The following is a 13,742-nucleotide window of genomic DNA, read 5'->3' on the forward strand; positions in this document are numbered from 1 at the left end:
TTATATCACCCAAATCAGGACTGTTGGGCCCTATGGTATATGGTTTCCAGTGCATCTGTTCCTCTCCCAGTGTATCTGTGCCTCTCCCAGGGTTTTCATGCATCCTCATACCATGTATCAGAGGGCTTCCCTTGCTATTTTTTTATGTGTACAGTGGGAGACTTCAGCCCAAGTTGTACATTGCAGAGCACAGAGTATGGAATCGTACACCACTAGCGAGGTGCTGAACCAATTATGTAATCCACAACAAATTCCAGAGGGTCCGCACACTCTTAAATACCAAGTCCTGTTTATTCAAATACGTGACACAACCATTCCAAGAACCAATGAGTCATTTCAGGGCCCCAAAACGACTCGTTGGTTCTTGGAATGGTTGTGTCACGTATTTGAATAAACAGGACTTGGTATTTTAAGAGTGTGCGGACCCTCTGGAACAAGTTGTACATTGGTCACTATTTTCTCTTAAGCGACGTTGTGCCTGTTACAATTGTCCAGAGATGTCCCCATCATAGTTGTATGATACTGGTGGTGACAGGATAAGAGCATTCCAGTCATCTATGAACTCTCTATAGCTCTGGGGTTGGGAGGAGGCACACAGAGCTACATGGGGGGGGGGGGGGGGGGGAATTGGGTGAAACAGGACTAGTTAATACTATCTGGATTGGGAAAAGGGCATACATGGCTACCTGGGTGTGTGAGGGAATGGCGCACATGGCTATCTGGGGGGACCCAGATCCCATTTTTGAATCAGGGCCCCGAGCTCTGTAGTCATGCCACTGACTGTAATAATAAGTGAAAGCAGGACCGACACTAGATAATAGATTTAAAACATTTTGTGCAATTTTGTGCAGTAATTGATTAAAAGTCTGCAAAACTGACCGGCTGATTTTGTAAAGCTTAGCTACTTTTTAACCTGCCTAACTTACCTACATTTTAACCTGCCTTTGTTGTTTTATATATTTTGTGGTGCCTCAGCTGTTGTTTTTCTTATATTATCACCCCTGTTGGGTTTTTGTTTTATTCTTTTACCATAAGATTCTCTTTTTGTAGCAGCAACCACTACCCACATCTAGGTGGAATGGGGACGGTACCTCCCCATATGCTACGGGATCATGAGTTGTTGCTTATCTTAGCAACCAAGATTGTGAGCATACCTCTATTGATACACATATCATCTTTATCCCTACAAGAGATATACTACACCAGATAGGACCCCTGGTATTCCTGTGCTCTTTTTTTTCCCCACTTCCAATCACTATTTTTAAGAATAAAGTAGTGATAATAGACAGAATTATTAATTTGAAAAATGAAATCATATCCTTTGCTCACCATGATTCACTGTATGTATGACTGACTAGAGGTTTGCTGGGAAAAGGGGAAAAATGTGGCAGGGATATGATTGATTTGCCTCCATATTTGCGCTAAAAGAGAGCCTTATCTTGCATATCGAGCAGTAACCTAATTCTAATCTTTCCCAGTTACAAGTCATGCTGTCTTCTAGTGGTGTGTGTATTTTCTAGAACCCTGAAGTGGACCTCCAGAAGATACGTGACCTGACTCTCGTTGAGCTAGTTAAGGAGCTGAAGGTTGGATCCCTGTCTCCAGAGAGCGCCCTCTACGCCTATTTGGAAAAGGTAGGGTAATTTTGCTCTTTTAGAACCATCTCTCCTCTGCTGACATGCTAGAACACACTCTTTAAATATTTGCTGCAATTGGCTTCATTTCCGGTAGATATTAACTATTTGCGCCGCAAAGCTCTGTGAGCCGGTCAGGAATCTTTTTCATTGTCTCCTGGCCCTTTCATCACTGTAAGCCAATCCCATTGGCTTACATTGATTGACAGGATCAGGAGCCAATGAAAGCGGCTCCTGACGGGCGCACAGCACTCTGCAATCATAGGAACGGCGTAGAGAGGGACCTGCGGTGGGGACAGAACATTGTGACTTGTGGGAGTGGCGGGTTATTGTGGCGATTCGTCGGGAGGGGGCGTTTTACCGTACTAGCAGTCTCTGGTCCTTAAAATGGAACTGTCGCGAAAATCTTAAAATTTAAAACACATACAAATAAGAAGTACATTTCTCCAAGAGTAAAATGAGCCATAAATCACTTTTCTCCTGTGTTGCTGTCACTTATAGTAGGTAGTAGACTTCAGGTTTTGGGCTAGTTCATCTCTTCATGGGGGATTCTCAGCATGGCCTTTATTCTTTATAAAGACAGTCCCTGAAAATTATTACAACAAAGTTGCTGGCCAGCTTTCCCGCTCGCCGCACACTATTTTGGCAGTTGCATGGAGCAACTGCCTTTCACTAAGTGTTTTTAAAAATAAAGAAAACCCTGAGAACCCCCCCTATGAAAAGATGGGCTAGTCCAAAATGTGTCGGTAATGTCAAATTTCTACTACTTACTGTAAGTAACAGCAACATAGGAGAAAAATAATTTATGGCTCATTTTACTTTGGGGAAAAATGTATTTCCTATTTGTATGTGTTTTAAATTTTAAGATTTTCGCGACAGTTCCTCTTTAACTGGTTTTTGTTCCATGGTTTTTACACCTTAAAGATCCTGACATTTTTGACACTTAAGATGTGGTGTTTTGATACAGCAGTAACTTTTTAATTATCTATGCCATCTTAGGGATACATGTCTTGTTTTTTTCAGTACAATCTAGGCTTTCTTTGGGTAATATTTTTCTCCCAAAACTATTTTGTTTTAGGGTTTATTCACACTATGAGAGCTTTTTAAACGCCAGAGATTTTAAAAGCTCTTGCTAATGCAATGCTATGGGGGATTTTTACAAAATCACATCACTCCAGTGTGAACACTCACATAGGATAACATTAGCAATAGCTTTTAAAATCACAAAGCGCTCAGAAAAGCTCTTGTAGTGTGAACCAGGCCTTATAGTCCATTTATAAGGAAAAATCAGGCGTAAATGCAGAAAACACATTTTTTCACCCTTCCTAATTTTCACATCACACATCCCACAGTTATAAAACATTTACAAATAAATTATTTGGTCCTTTCCGATTAAAATGATACCCCATATGCCGTTTTACTTCTAGCTGAGCATGTGGCGGACCATTATCCCTAGTCTGCACGTCTCTAGCGATCAAATGCGTTCGCTAGGGCGACAGTTCAGGGGGCATAGAGCTGTACAGATGCATCACTAGGCAATGGCAGAGCATTGGGGCCTGAAACTTTTTCCCTAGCGATTGCATCCAATCGCTACTGGCGGCAGTCATTAAACCTTTATAAACAGGTTTAGGTATTGTAGGGGTTAATGGGTTAATAGGCTAGGTTTGGGTTAAAAATTAATGGGAAATTTAAAAACATATACTTTTTATTTTATTTGGACTATGTCACTTTATTTTTTTTACTTTTACATCTTTTTTTTTCTAACTTTATTGAACGATTGTTGCTAGCTAACAGCAACAATCTTTTACTTGACCATTCACATGACTGTGCACGAGCGTGCATGCGCGCGAACATGCACGCTTGGTGGCGGCAGACAGCGGCAATTAATGCAGGACGTAGATTCTACGTCCTAGAACACACAGGGGGGCTAATTAGGACGTGGAATCTACGTCCTGAAACTTTAATCAGTTAAGGAGGCAGAGACTGCTGGTATGGAAATGGTTAATGTTAAAGGGACTCTGGCCTCTAAAAAGAAACAAAATTGGTACTCACCTGGGGCTTTCTGCAGCCCACCGTAGGTCGGGAGCTCCTCTCCCGCACCGGGGACACCCACGCCGGTTGTTGGGCTCCCACTTCCTGAACGGGGACACACTTCGCCATTATGCCGGCCGCTGCGCGTCATCACGGCGGCCGGCATGGCAGTACTGCGCATGCGCAACTTAACCACGCAAGCGCAGTACTGTGGGAAGTGGGAGCCTGACACCCGGGCGGTGCGGTATGCGGCGGAGGGACCGGGAGAGGAGCCAGGACTACGCCGGGGGACCTCCCGACCTACGGTGGGCTGCAGAAAGCCACAGGTGAGTACCAATTTTGTTTCTTTTTAGAGATCGGAGTCCCTTTAACTTGTGTTTTATCTAAACAAAAAATGTCATTGCGATAGTGGTCCTTTAAGGGCCGGCTCACAGGTCTGCCTGCGGCTCATTTTGCTATGGCCAAGCACTTTTCTGCTAATGTGCCGAAAACCATTTGGTATTGTTTGCCTTTGATTCATTGTCGCGTCACGTTTTGAGCTCTAGAGGGATACCCTAATCATGAAGTCCACTGACTCCAGAAGCTGCATGCAGCATCTCGGAAAACTCGATCGACCGTGGCCCTTGAACAATTGAGAACTATGTGAGATGACTGCTCCCATTCATCTCAATACGTGACCCTGTGGATCTCGGGGGTAAACGCCAAGGACTGATGCCGGCAGCTGTCCATCTGAACTGGCAGTTTAAACCAGATTCTTAGTACCACAAGGGTCACCAGAAATGATCACATGTGCCACAAATACATGACAAACATACAATCATAATAATACCTTCTTCAAGATGTCCATTACAATCCATCTATGCCCACAAAAACACTTTCCCTTCCAGAAGTACAGTACAGGAGAGAAGTCTAAAGCTTGCGGGGACATACCAACAGTGTGTTGGTTTCTGTCCAGTGCTTACACTGCCCACCATTTTGGCATTACTGGGTTAGACAAAGCTTTATGTTCTCAGGCATTGCAGAGATAGAGCCAGGGCCGGATTTCTGGGAAGGTCACAGAGGCCATGGCCTAGGGCGATAAAAATCAGCGGGGCGCAGGACTTTGAGAGATAAGAGGTCACATGTCAAAGTAAACCACCTCTCCTGCTTTGCTCTGGTCTGCCTGAATTCCAGAGATCCCTGCATCTCTCTTACTTGTGCAAAGTGTGTGTTATGGCAGTCAGCATCTGCTGTCACCTGTATGATGAGAGGGGACAAACAATCTGCTGTGAGAAGAAAAATATATGGGTTAAAGTAGCAGAGCTCTTGAGTTCCGATTAGTTTTTGTCACGCAGCACTCATTCATGGGCAGGAATTAGCAGCTCTCCCCCTCCCTGACTGATGTTAGTTTATTACTAGTAGGTCAGTGCTGTTAAAGAACTCAGATCTGTTACATTTATGGCTTTTTTTCTCTCCTAGAGAATGACAACAACATTCTTTGTGCTACAGTTTAACTCTTTCCAGGCTTTTTTTTGCCAGCAAAGTACTGTGTTGACCATCAGTGAAAGCAGGATGTTTTGAAACAGAATGACAACTGTGTTACATTTATTTATATTTACAAAACAATCAATGCATCTCCTGCTGACTGTATATATAGCTGTGTGCCCTAACATCTTGTATACAGTAACAAAGTCTGAAGACGGCTCATTAACCGAAGGCTCACTGTTTTTCTTTTGGTTAGCCAATAAAAAGTGTTATTCTGTTAAACTTCCTGCTGACTGATTTTAAGATTTGTCTTAAGTGCTAAATTGTCACTGTGTAAAGTACACCTGAGCTTATGCTGGGTACACACAATGCAATTTTCTGACAGATTTACTGTCAGATCGACTATTTCCAACATGTCCGATCTGCTTTCCAATCAATTTTCTGAATGATTTTTCATAGAAGTGAACAGCAAATTGATCGAAAAATTGAAATTAGATCAGACATGATGGAAATAATCGACCTGACAGTAAATCTGTCAGAATTGCATCATGTGTACCTAGCATTACACTACATCTATGCCAGTGTGTGTAGTGTCGGATGCTTCTACTTACCTGCTCTCTGTTTTAGATGGGCTTCTCTGCATTGTGCTACACTGTCCCCTATTTGTGGCTCTGAAGACAGCAAGTAGCACAGAGGACAAAGAAGCAGCGCTGTCCACTGGGGCTCCTTGTGATTTTGCACTCCTGTATGCATGTGCACAGGAGCCGAGGGAGTGTTATGGGTATGTGTACTTGCCAAGTGCTGCTAATACATGAGCATCATTTCTGAAGTATGCAAGCCCAGAACACTATCGCCTGCTGTGCATCCAGACAGGAGTGCAAAATTACATGGAGTGGACAGAGCATGCACTGCTTCTTTGTTGAATGGGGCAAAGCAACAAAATAGAGGGGGGGCCCGTTCAAACTAGTCAGAGTTGGACAGAATAGGGGGGGGGGCGGTTGGTGACAGCTGGTCTAGGGCGCTTGAAAGTACAAATCCGGCCCTGGATAGAGCGTTACATTTCAGGTAGTTATATATTATATCAAGATGCAGAAGCGAACCCATTACTAATGACCAGTCAGTCACTATCACTCCTAGAAAGAAATAGCTGATAGGCCATCCATGCAAAATCCCATTATAATGTCTGCCATAGAAGTTTTAATTCACTAGGCCCTATTTTTCTTCCTTTGCACAGGCTCTTGAAGTACACAACGATCTGAACTGTGTGACCATCTTCCTTTCTGATTGTGAAGCCCAGATAAAAAAACTGCAAGAAAAGGAGGAACGGGGCCCTCTCTATGGGGTCCCAGTGTCTATAAAGGAACATATCGGGTACCAGGTACTTATATTCACATATGTTTATGCTGTACATGAACATTTCCTACAATGGCCTCAATTCACTAAGGGTAGTTTGGTAAAATAATTTAGGTGGGTAAAATACTGCATTCGGTATATTACACTTTTTTTTCCAAATCCACTAAGATTTCCTGCATGTGGTAAAAGTTTAGTAATTTTTTTTTTTCCAAATAAGTTTTATTGAAATGTTTTCCGTATACAAACATACATACATTGGTAACATCAACACCACTCCCCCCACCCTATCCCAACCTGAAATTCCACCCTCCCCCCGCCCAACCTAAAAGTTTAGTAATTTACCGAACAAACCTGCTTCAATTCACTAAGCCCTGCTTGGTAAGTGTCATCAGCTGTGGGGCAGGTCAGGCAGGGAGCTGTGTGCATGATTTGGGGTTTTCTTGCCAGTGCATCCCAACATCCCTTTAGATGTGCTGCAGCCACCAGGGGGAGCTCTTCTGTATAAGAATATTAAGATATTCCCATCTAAAGGGATGCAGAAAAGCCCAATAAAATTTCTCTTTCCCCTGCTCTGCTGGAGTGAAGTCCCGCCCTCCAGGGTGTCGGACCAAATGGGGTGAGAACATGGCTGTTTGGCTCTCCCTATTGGCTGCCTGGCTCTCCTTATTGGCTGTCTGCTACATCTGTCAATATGTTACCGCAATGGGAGAGTGAGTATTGGCTGGTCAGACTTAGAGATAAATACCTAACTCTTTTGCCTGGTTTACAGAATGCTTTAATCTTTGTGAAATGCAATTTCTTGACCTTTCTTGAGGTATTTACTGCACAAGACGGTAATTGACCTCACTAGTCGGTAATTTTGCTTTTCAGTGTGGTAATAGGCTTTGTGAATTGGCATTTGGCAAGGTGATTAGTAAAATGACCTGTTTTCTGCATTACCAAATGTGGCAATGCTTAGTGAATTGAGGCCTACATGATAAACAGCGCCTTCTTTGAGTTCATGCATTCATCCTTAATTCATGGGATAAAATTTCCTACCATATTTGTGTTGATAAGAATCCATTCTCTTATACTGTGATCATCCTATGTTTTTTTTTTTTTCTTTTTTTTCTGGGGTCTCTAGGGACATCCCTCTACATGTGGTCTTGTTCAGTTTGTGGAGGATCTGGAGGAAGAAGACAGCGTCATTGTCAAAGTCCTGAAGAAACAAGGAGCCATTGTGTTTGCCAAGACCAATGTACCCCAGGCTGTATACAGGTGAAGAAAATTAACCATTCAGTGTTTCTAGGATCATCTAACTGAAAAGCATGGCAAGCCTCTTAGAGTTTTTTTTTCTATAAGGAATTCTGTACTTATCTGGGGCTTCCTCCAGCCCCCCGTAGCCCATGATGTCCCCAGCATACTCTTCGGCTCTTCCTTGGTCCCACTGGTGGATCCCGTAATCTGGTGACGGCGCATGCACACCTGTCGTGTCATCACACTGGTCGCCGTAAGTGTTCTGCGCTGAAAACAGGCATGCGCACGACGCTTACAGCAACCAGCCGAAGTCGCCAGGATTACCGTAGCCACCATCAGGACCAAGGCCAAAGTGGATGCCGGGGAAGTCCAGATTTTTTTTTTTTTTTAACTGCTCAGAGTCTCTTTAATAGGTGTACCTAGAAAACTAGTTTACAGGTTTTTGCAATGTTTTCCTCTGAAAGACACACTTGCGTATAATGTCTTCAGCCACCGCATCTGACTAAGCAGAAGAGGAGACTGTGCCATTGGACCAGTTATTAGTCCATTAAGTAAATTCAACAGGAAGTATACTTTATTGTAAACTTACCATTTCTTGCCGCTAAATAAACAAGGGGCTGCACTCTAACAAGTCTACTTCCTACATTCTAGAGATTAAAATGTTTACTTGGGAACAAAGCTATGGCAAATCTGGACAAGATACAAAAATTGACATCTATTACACTATAAATAAGGCTTGGTGTCCAGAAATTGTTACTTTGATGTTGGGGAACATTACTGCAAATTTTGTGAACTGTAAAGTCCAGATTGCTCCCTTGCAATATTCATAATAAAATGTAAGTGTATGAACAGTATTTAAAGTTTTATCCATATCCGCTCCTTCACCACACACACAAGGTAAATGTGTCACATTTACAGAAATCTCCGCTGATCTCCGCCTCCTCCCCGCCCCTCTCAGTGAAGGAAGATTGAGAGGGGCAGGCGAGAGGCGGTGATCAGCGGGGATTGACTGCTGAGGAGGCAGAGCTACAGCTCAAAGCTCTGCCTCCTCCAGGGAAAAAAGCCCTGCGAATCCCGGGATGTTTGCAGGGCTGTTAGAAGGCAATAAATCATTCATCTGCCGCGGGGAAATGCAGCGAATCTAATGGGGCATTCATGTAGGCCAGGATTATATGAAAAAAAACAGGTAAAAAAACGAGACTTCAGAGTCTCTTTTTAAAAGATAATAAATATGGCAGCCTTCATATACCTCTCACTTCAGTTGTCCTTTAAAGTTGTGTTGTAAGCCACAAAATTAAATTCCATTTACCCACTGCTCTGTGTTTATTATACAGCCAGGAACCTGACCCTGCATTGCAAGCATTCATATCTAATCAAAAATGTTTATGCTGTAATAAATCTTATTTCAGTCATCCTGGCTCTATTTGGTACATTGCTGATGAGAAGGAAGCTTGTCATCACCCCTCCCACATTCCTGCCCCTTCTTATTGGCTGAGGGCAGTTCCATGTGCTGCTGAAATCTGATCTATGCTGTGCTCACATGAGTTTACAAAGCAAGCTAGAGATGACAGTGCAGTTTCTAGGAGAAAAAAAAAATAAGGGAGGAAATGACATCAGGATTGGCTTCAAGTCAGATGAAATAAACATGGAAAATGCCAGGAACAGTTTTCTCTTTATTTACTATATCAAATTCACTAAAATTAAAATGTGGACAGTACAATACATCTGTTATGAAAGTAGAACAAGTATTAATATTTATATATATGTTTGTTTTTTCCCCTGAGATAGTATGGTTGTTCCTGCTGCTATTTGACTACTTGAAGCCAAGAGCAAACCGACATGGACTATCTGCTGCAGGATTCTTCTCATGTAGAGTTTGAACAAGTCAGGTCTTTGTGGGCAATGATACATATTTGCCTCAGCAGATCATTTCAATACCTTTCATTGCTGTATTTCAAAGAACAATCCACCTTAGCATTGTCTGACTACTTGTTAATTATTTACTACGTCTCTGAGTAGGCTACATATGTACTCTGCTTCTACTGCTTTTCCATCATTGGCAAAGTTACTTGTGTCTCCAACTATCGCTATGTTCACCTTTGTTTTAAAAAGGATTAGATTTGTCTAAAAATGCAAATGCATAAAGAGCTACCTGCCCAGGGATGTTACTACAGGGGAATAGCCCCTGTGACTGTAGGGGTGCCCCGAGGTGTGGTGGGGCCCCAGCAAGGACTGTGGAGTTGGATGATTTTTGTAACAACGCCAAAGTTTATGAAACCACTGACTTCGACTCCAGGTACCCACAGTTGCTCCAACTCCTCCACTCCAACTCCACAGCCCTTGGAATGGCTGCAAAAATCATCCGACTCCTCAGTTTATGAAAACACTGACTCCAACTCCAAGTATCCAAAATTGCTCCGACTCCTCAACTCTAACTAACCTTCCCTCCCTTCAATACTCCAGATCAGGTGTTTTTGTGGATAGATGTGTTATGGGTGTGAAGATTCTGATGGTCACCAGGGTCAGGCTGAGGCAGAGGCCAGAGAGGCTCCAGCCTCAGGGCGCAGTGTAGGAGGGGGTGCACAACTCACTCAGCTTTCATTCCCCTATTGTGTTTGAAGCAAAGAGAAATGAGAAAAGGGGATACATGGCATTGACTGTAAGCCAGATCACTAGAGATAAGGTGTTGGGGGTCCTGGGGCGCCTCTTAGTCTAATAGCAATCAGTGTGACAGCTGGGATGGGGGGGGCGCACTTTGGTGTTTCAGCCTTGGATTCTGGAGGACCTTGTCCCGGCTCTGATGGTCACACTTGTTTTATGACCCTTGCAAGATGGGCCCCCAGGGGGAGGCAATGGAAGGGCTGTGAACACTAAGGTTGCCCTAGTTACTCCACTGTACCTGCCTCACTAGAAATGTGTGCAGACATTTGCCTGAGACCCTTATGGATTCAAAAAGGAATATTTCTCTTTGAAGCATCAAGATTTATAAGGGATAATTGTCTTTCCCTTGATAGGCTGGGGTTATAATAAGTCAGTGTCTTTTCCTTTGGTTTACTATAGAATATATTTTGCATTAAATCTGTAAGTATGAGTTCATATTAAGAGTTGAAACCATGTATTGTACGTGTGAGCCACACATTCATGTCTCCTTCCACAGCTGTGCAACCAGCAATACAATATATGGCCACACACTGAACCCCCACAACAAAACCAAAGAAACTTCTGGATCATCAGGTGGAGAGGGAGCTCTGATTGGAGGAGGAGGTTCAGTTCTGGGTATTGGAACCGACCTGGCTGGCAGCATCCGTGTACCATCCAGCTTTTGTGGGATTGCTGGATTGAAACCAACACCAAACAGGCTGAGGTAAGCAAGACGTAGAGTACTCTGCAGTGTCTATCTGGGGTTCACAGGCTATTTGCTATGAATCTAATATAAGGTTTTGAAAAATGATCCTGTTGATGAAGAGAATAATGTAATATACCGTATTTTTTGGACCATAAGACGCACCTAGGTCTAGAGGACAGAAACCAGGGAAATAAACCTGGTGCATCCATGGTGAAGGGGCATCTTTTGGATTTTTCCCCCTTGTACCTCTTGTGTCTCCCTGTGTTCTTCTCTGTCATTCTCTATACCCCTTTGTGTCCCCTGTGTCCTCCGTTTCTCCCCCTGTGTCCTCCTCTGCATGGGCACAGTACAGGGAGCCCCCGACATTGCTGCGGGTTGGAGGTTATTATTGGCAGGTGTTCACAAGTCAGGAACTCTCTGCATCTGGACTATTTGCTTCTTCCCCAAGTTTTTCTCCTTGGTGATATTTTCACATCTTATCATTAAAAAGCCTTTTAAGCCGCCAACAAGCGAGAAAAAACACCAAATAATTGTAAAAGTACCTTTTCGCCTACTTTTCGGTACTTTGTAACCGGTTCAGCACCACAGTGTCGAAAACCTCATGCACCCGAGCAACGTTCACCTCCCGTTCATTCGCCAATAACTTTATTGCTACTTATCACAAATAATTGATCTGTATCTTGTTTTTTCCGCCACTAATTAGGCTTTCTTTGGGTGGTACATTTTGCTAAGAATTATTTTCTTCTAAATCCATTTTAACAGGAAGATTAAGAAAGAAATGAGAAAAAATTCTTTTTTTCTCAGTTTTTGGCCATTATAGTTTGAAATTAATATATGCTACCGTAATTAAAACTCATGTATTTATTTGCCCATCTGTCCCGGTTATTACACCGTTTAAATGATGTCCCTATCACAATTTATGGCACCGATATTTTATTTAGAAGTAAAGGTGCATTTTTCAATTTGCGTCCATCACTATTTATAAGCTTATAATTTAAAATAATATAATAACATATTCTCTTGACATGCATATTTAAAAAGTTCAGACCCTTGGGTAACTATTTTTTTATTTATTTTTTTTAATGTATTTTTTTTTTAAATAAAAAAATGTATTTGGGTAATTTTTGGTGTGGGAGGGAAACAGCTAATTTTACATGTAAAATAATATAATTGTTTAATAAAAAATGTATGTGGGTGCAGTTTACTATTTGGCCACAAGATGGCCACAGTCAAAGTCCTGGATGCGAACGATCTCGCATCCAGGAACTAAAAAGAAGGTGAAGTTTCCTGGGGGCAGAAATACCGCGCTCTCTGAATAGAAAGCGTCGGTATTTCTCCGGGGGACTTTAATCGGTGGCGGTTGGCGGGAGCACGCCCGATCGCGCGCACCATGCGGCAGCAGCAGCAGAGCCTATCTGGACGAGTAAGTTCGTCCAGATAGGCCGAACTGGTTAAATTGCAGAGTGCTAAAAAGTTATGTTAAACAGAAGATGCAAATTATCTCCTAGGAGAAAACTTAGGAGAAAAACTGAATTGGATCATGCTCCTCCTGTGTTTTAGTATATGGTTATATTTCCTAGCCCATGTTGCCACATCACTGACGTCAATCAATAACTGGATTTTTCAGTATGGACCCATGTCCATATATTGGCTATACAATATCAGTTAAATGGGGCTCCTAGGTCCTTTCCTGCATCTTTGGAGAGGAAATGCTTCTTAAGGTAGCCACTGATGATCCAATCTCTTTCAACCAATCTTACCATTTCTCTGTAATATAAGGGAACTGCCTAAAGTATCCATTCAATATATTCACTCAGACAGTTTACCCTTAAACTACATAGATTTGGTAAAATTGGATGAAAAAGATTGGATCATTAGGGAACGTTTGGGCAACCTTGTCAATCGTCATGATTTTCCTGTATAAATCGTTGCTTATTACAATAAAAAAATGTCAGTTAAATATATCATATAGGAAACACACACAGAGATATGAGACATGAAATTAAGTTTATTGGATTTACAGAAAGTGTGCAATAATTATTTAAATACAATTAGACAGGTGCATACATTTGGGCACGGTTGTCTTTTTATTGCTTCCAAAACCTTTAGAACTAATTATTGGAACTCAAATTGGCTTGGTAAGCTCAGTGACCCCTGACCTACATACACGGGTCAATCCAATTAAGAGAGAGTATTTAAGGGGGTAAATTTTAAGTTTCCCTCCTCTTTAAATGTTCTCTGAAGAGTAGCAACATGGGGGTCTCATAACAGCTCTCAAATGACCTGAAGACAAAGATTGTTCACCATCATGGTTTAGGAGAAGGATATACAGTGGCTTACAAAATTATTCGGCCCCCTTGAAGTTTTCCACATTTTGTCATATTACTGCCACAAACATGAATCAATTTTATTGGAATTCCACATGAAAGACCAACACAAAGTGGTGTACACATGAGAAGTGGAACGAAAATCATACATGATTCCAAACATTTTTTACAAATAAATAACTGCAAAGTGGTTGTGCATAATTATTCGGCCCCCTTTGATCTGAGTGCAGTCAGTTGCCTATAGACATTGCCTGATGAGTGCTAATGACTAAATAGAGTGCACCTGTGTGTAATCTAATGTCAGTACAAATACAGCTGTTCTGTGAGGGCCTCAGAAGTTGTCTAAGAGAA

The 13,742-nt window shown here is 42.3% G+C and overlaps 1 protein-coding gene across 5 annotated transcripts in view; it reads left to right on the top strand.

Annotated features, from left to right (window-relative positions):
• LOC137522476 (vitamin D3 hydroxylase-associated protein-like) overlaps window positions 1-13,742 on the top strand; it is a 124,556-nt gene that overhangs the window by 61,086 nt on the left and 49,728 nt on the right. For all 5 annotated transcript variants that reach the window (XM_068242540.1, XM_068242539.1, XM_068242538.1 and 2 more), the window contains exons 3-6: window positions 1,521-1,634; window positions 6,364-6,507; window positions 7,606-7,739; window positions 10,876-11,082. In XM_068242540.1, the coding sequence (XP_068098641.1) occupies window positions 1,521-1,634; window positions 6,364-6,507; window positions 7,606-7,739; window positions 10,876-11,082 (599 nt within the window). The remainder of the gene's footprint in view (window positions 1-1,520; window positions 1,635-6,363; window positions 6,508-7,605; window positions 7,740-10,875; window positions 11,083-13,742) is intronic.

This window comes from Hyperolius riggenbachi, chromosome 6, assembly GCF_040937935.1.
Source record: "Hyperolius riggenbachi isolate aHypRig1 chromosome 6, aHypRig1.pri, whole genome shotgun sequence".
Taxonomy (NCBI): domain Eukaryota; kingdom Metazoa; phylum Chordata; class Amphibia; order Anura; family Hyperoliidae; genus Hyperolius; species Hyperolius riggenbachi.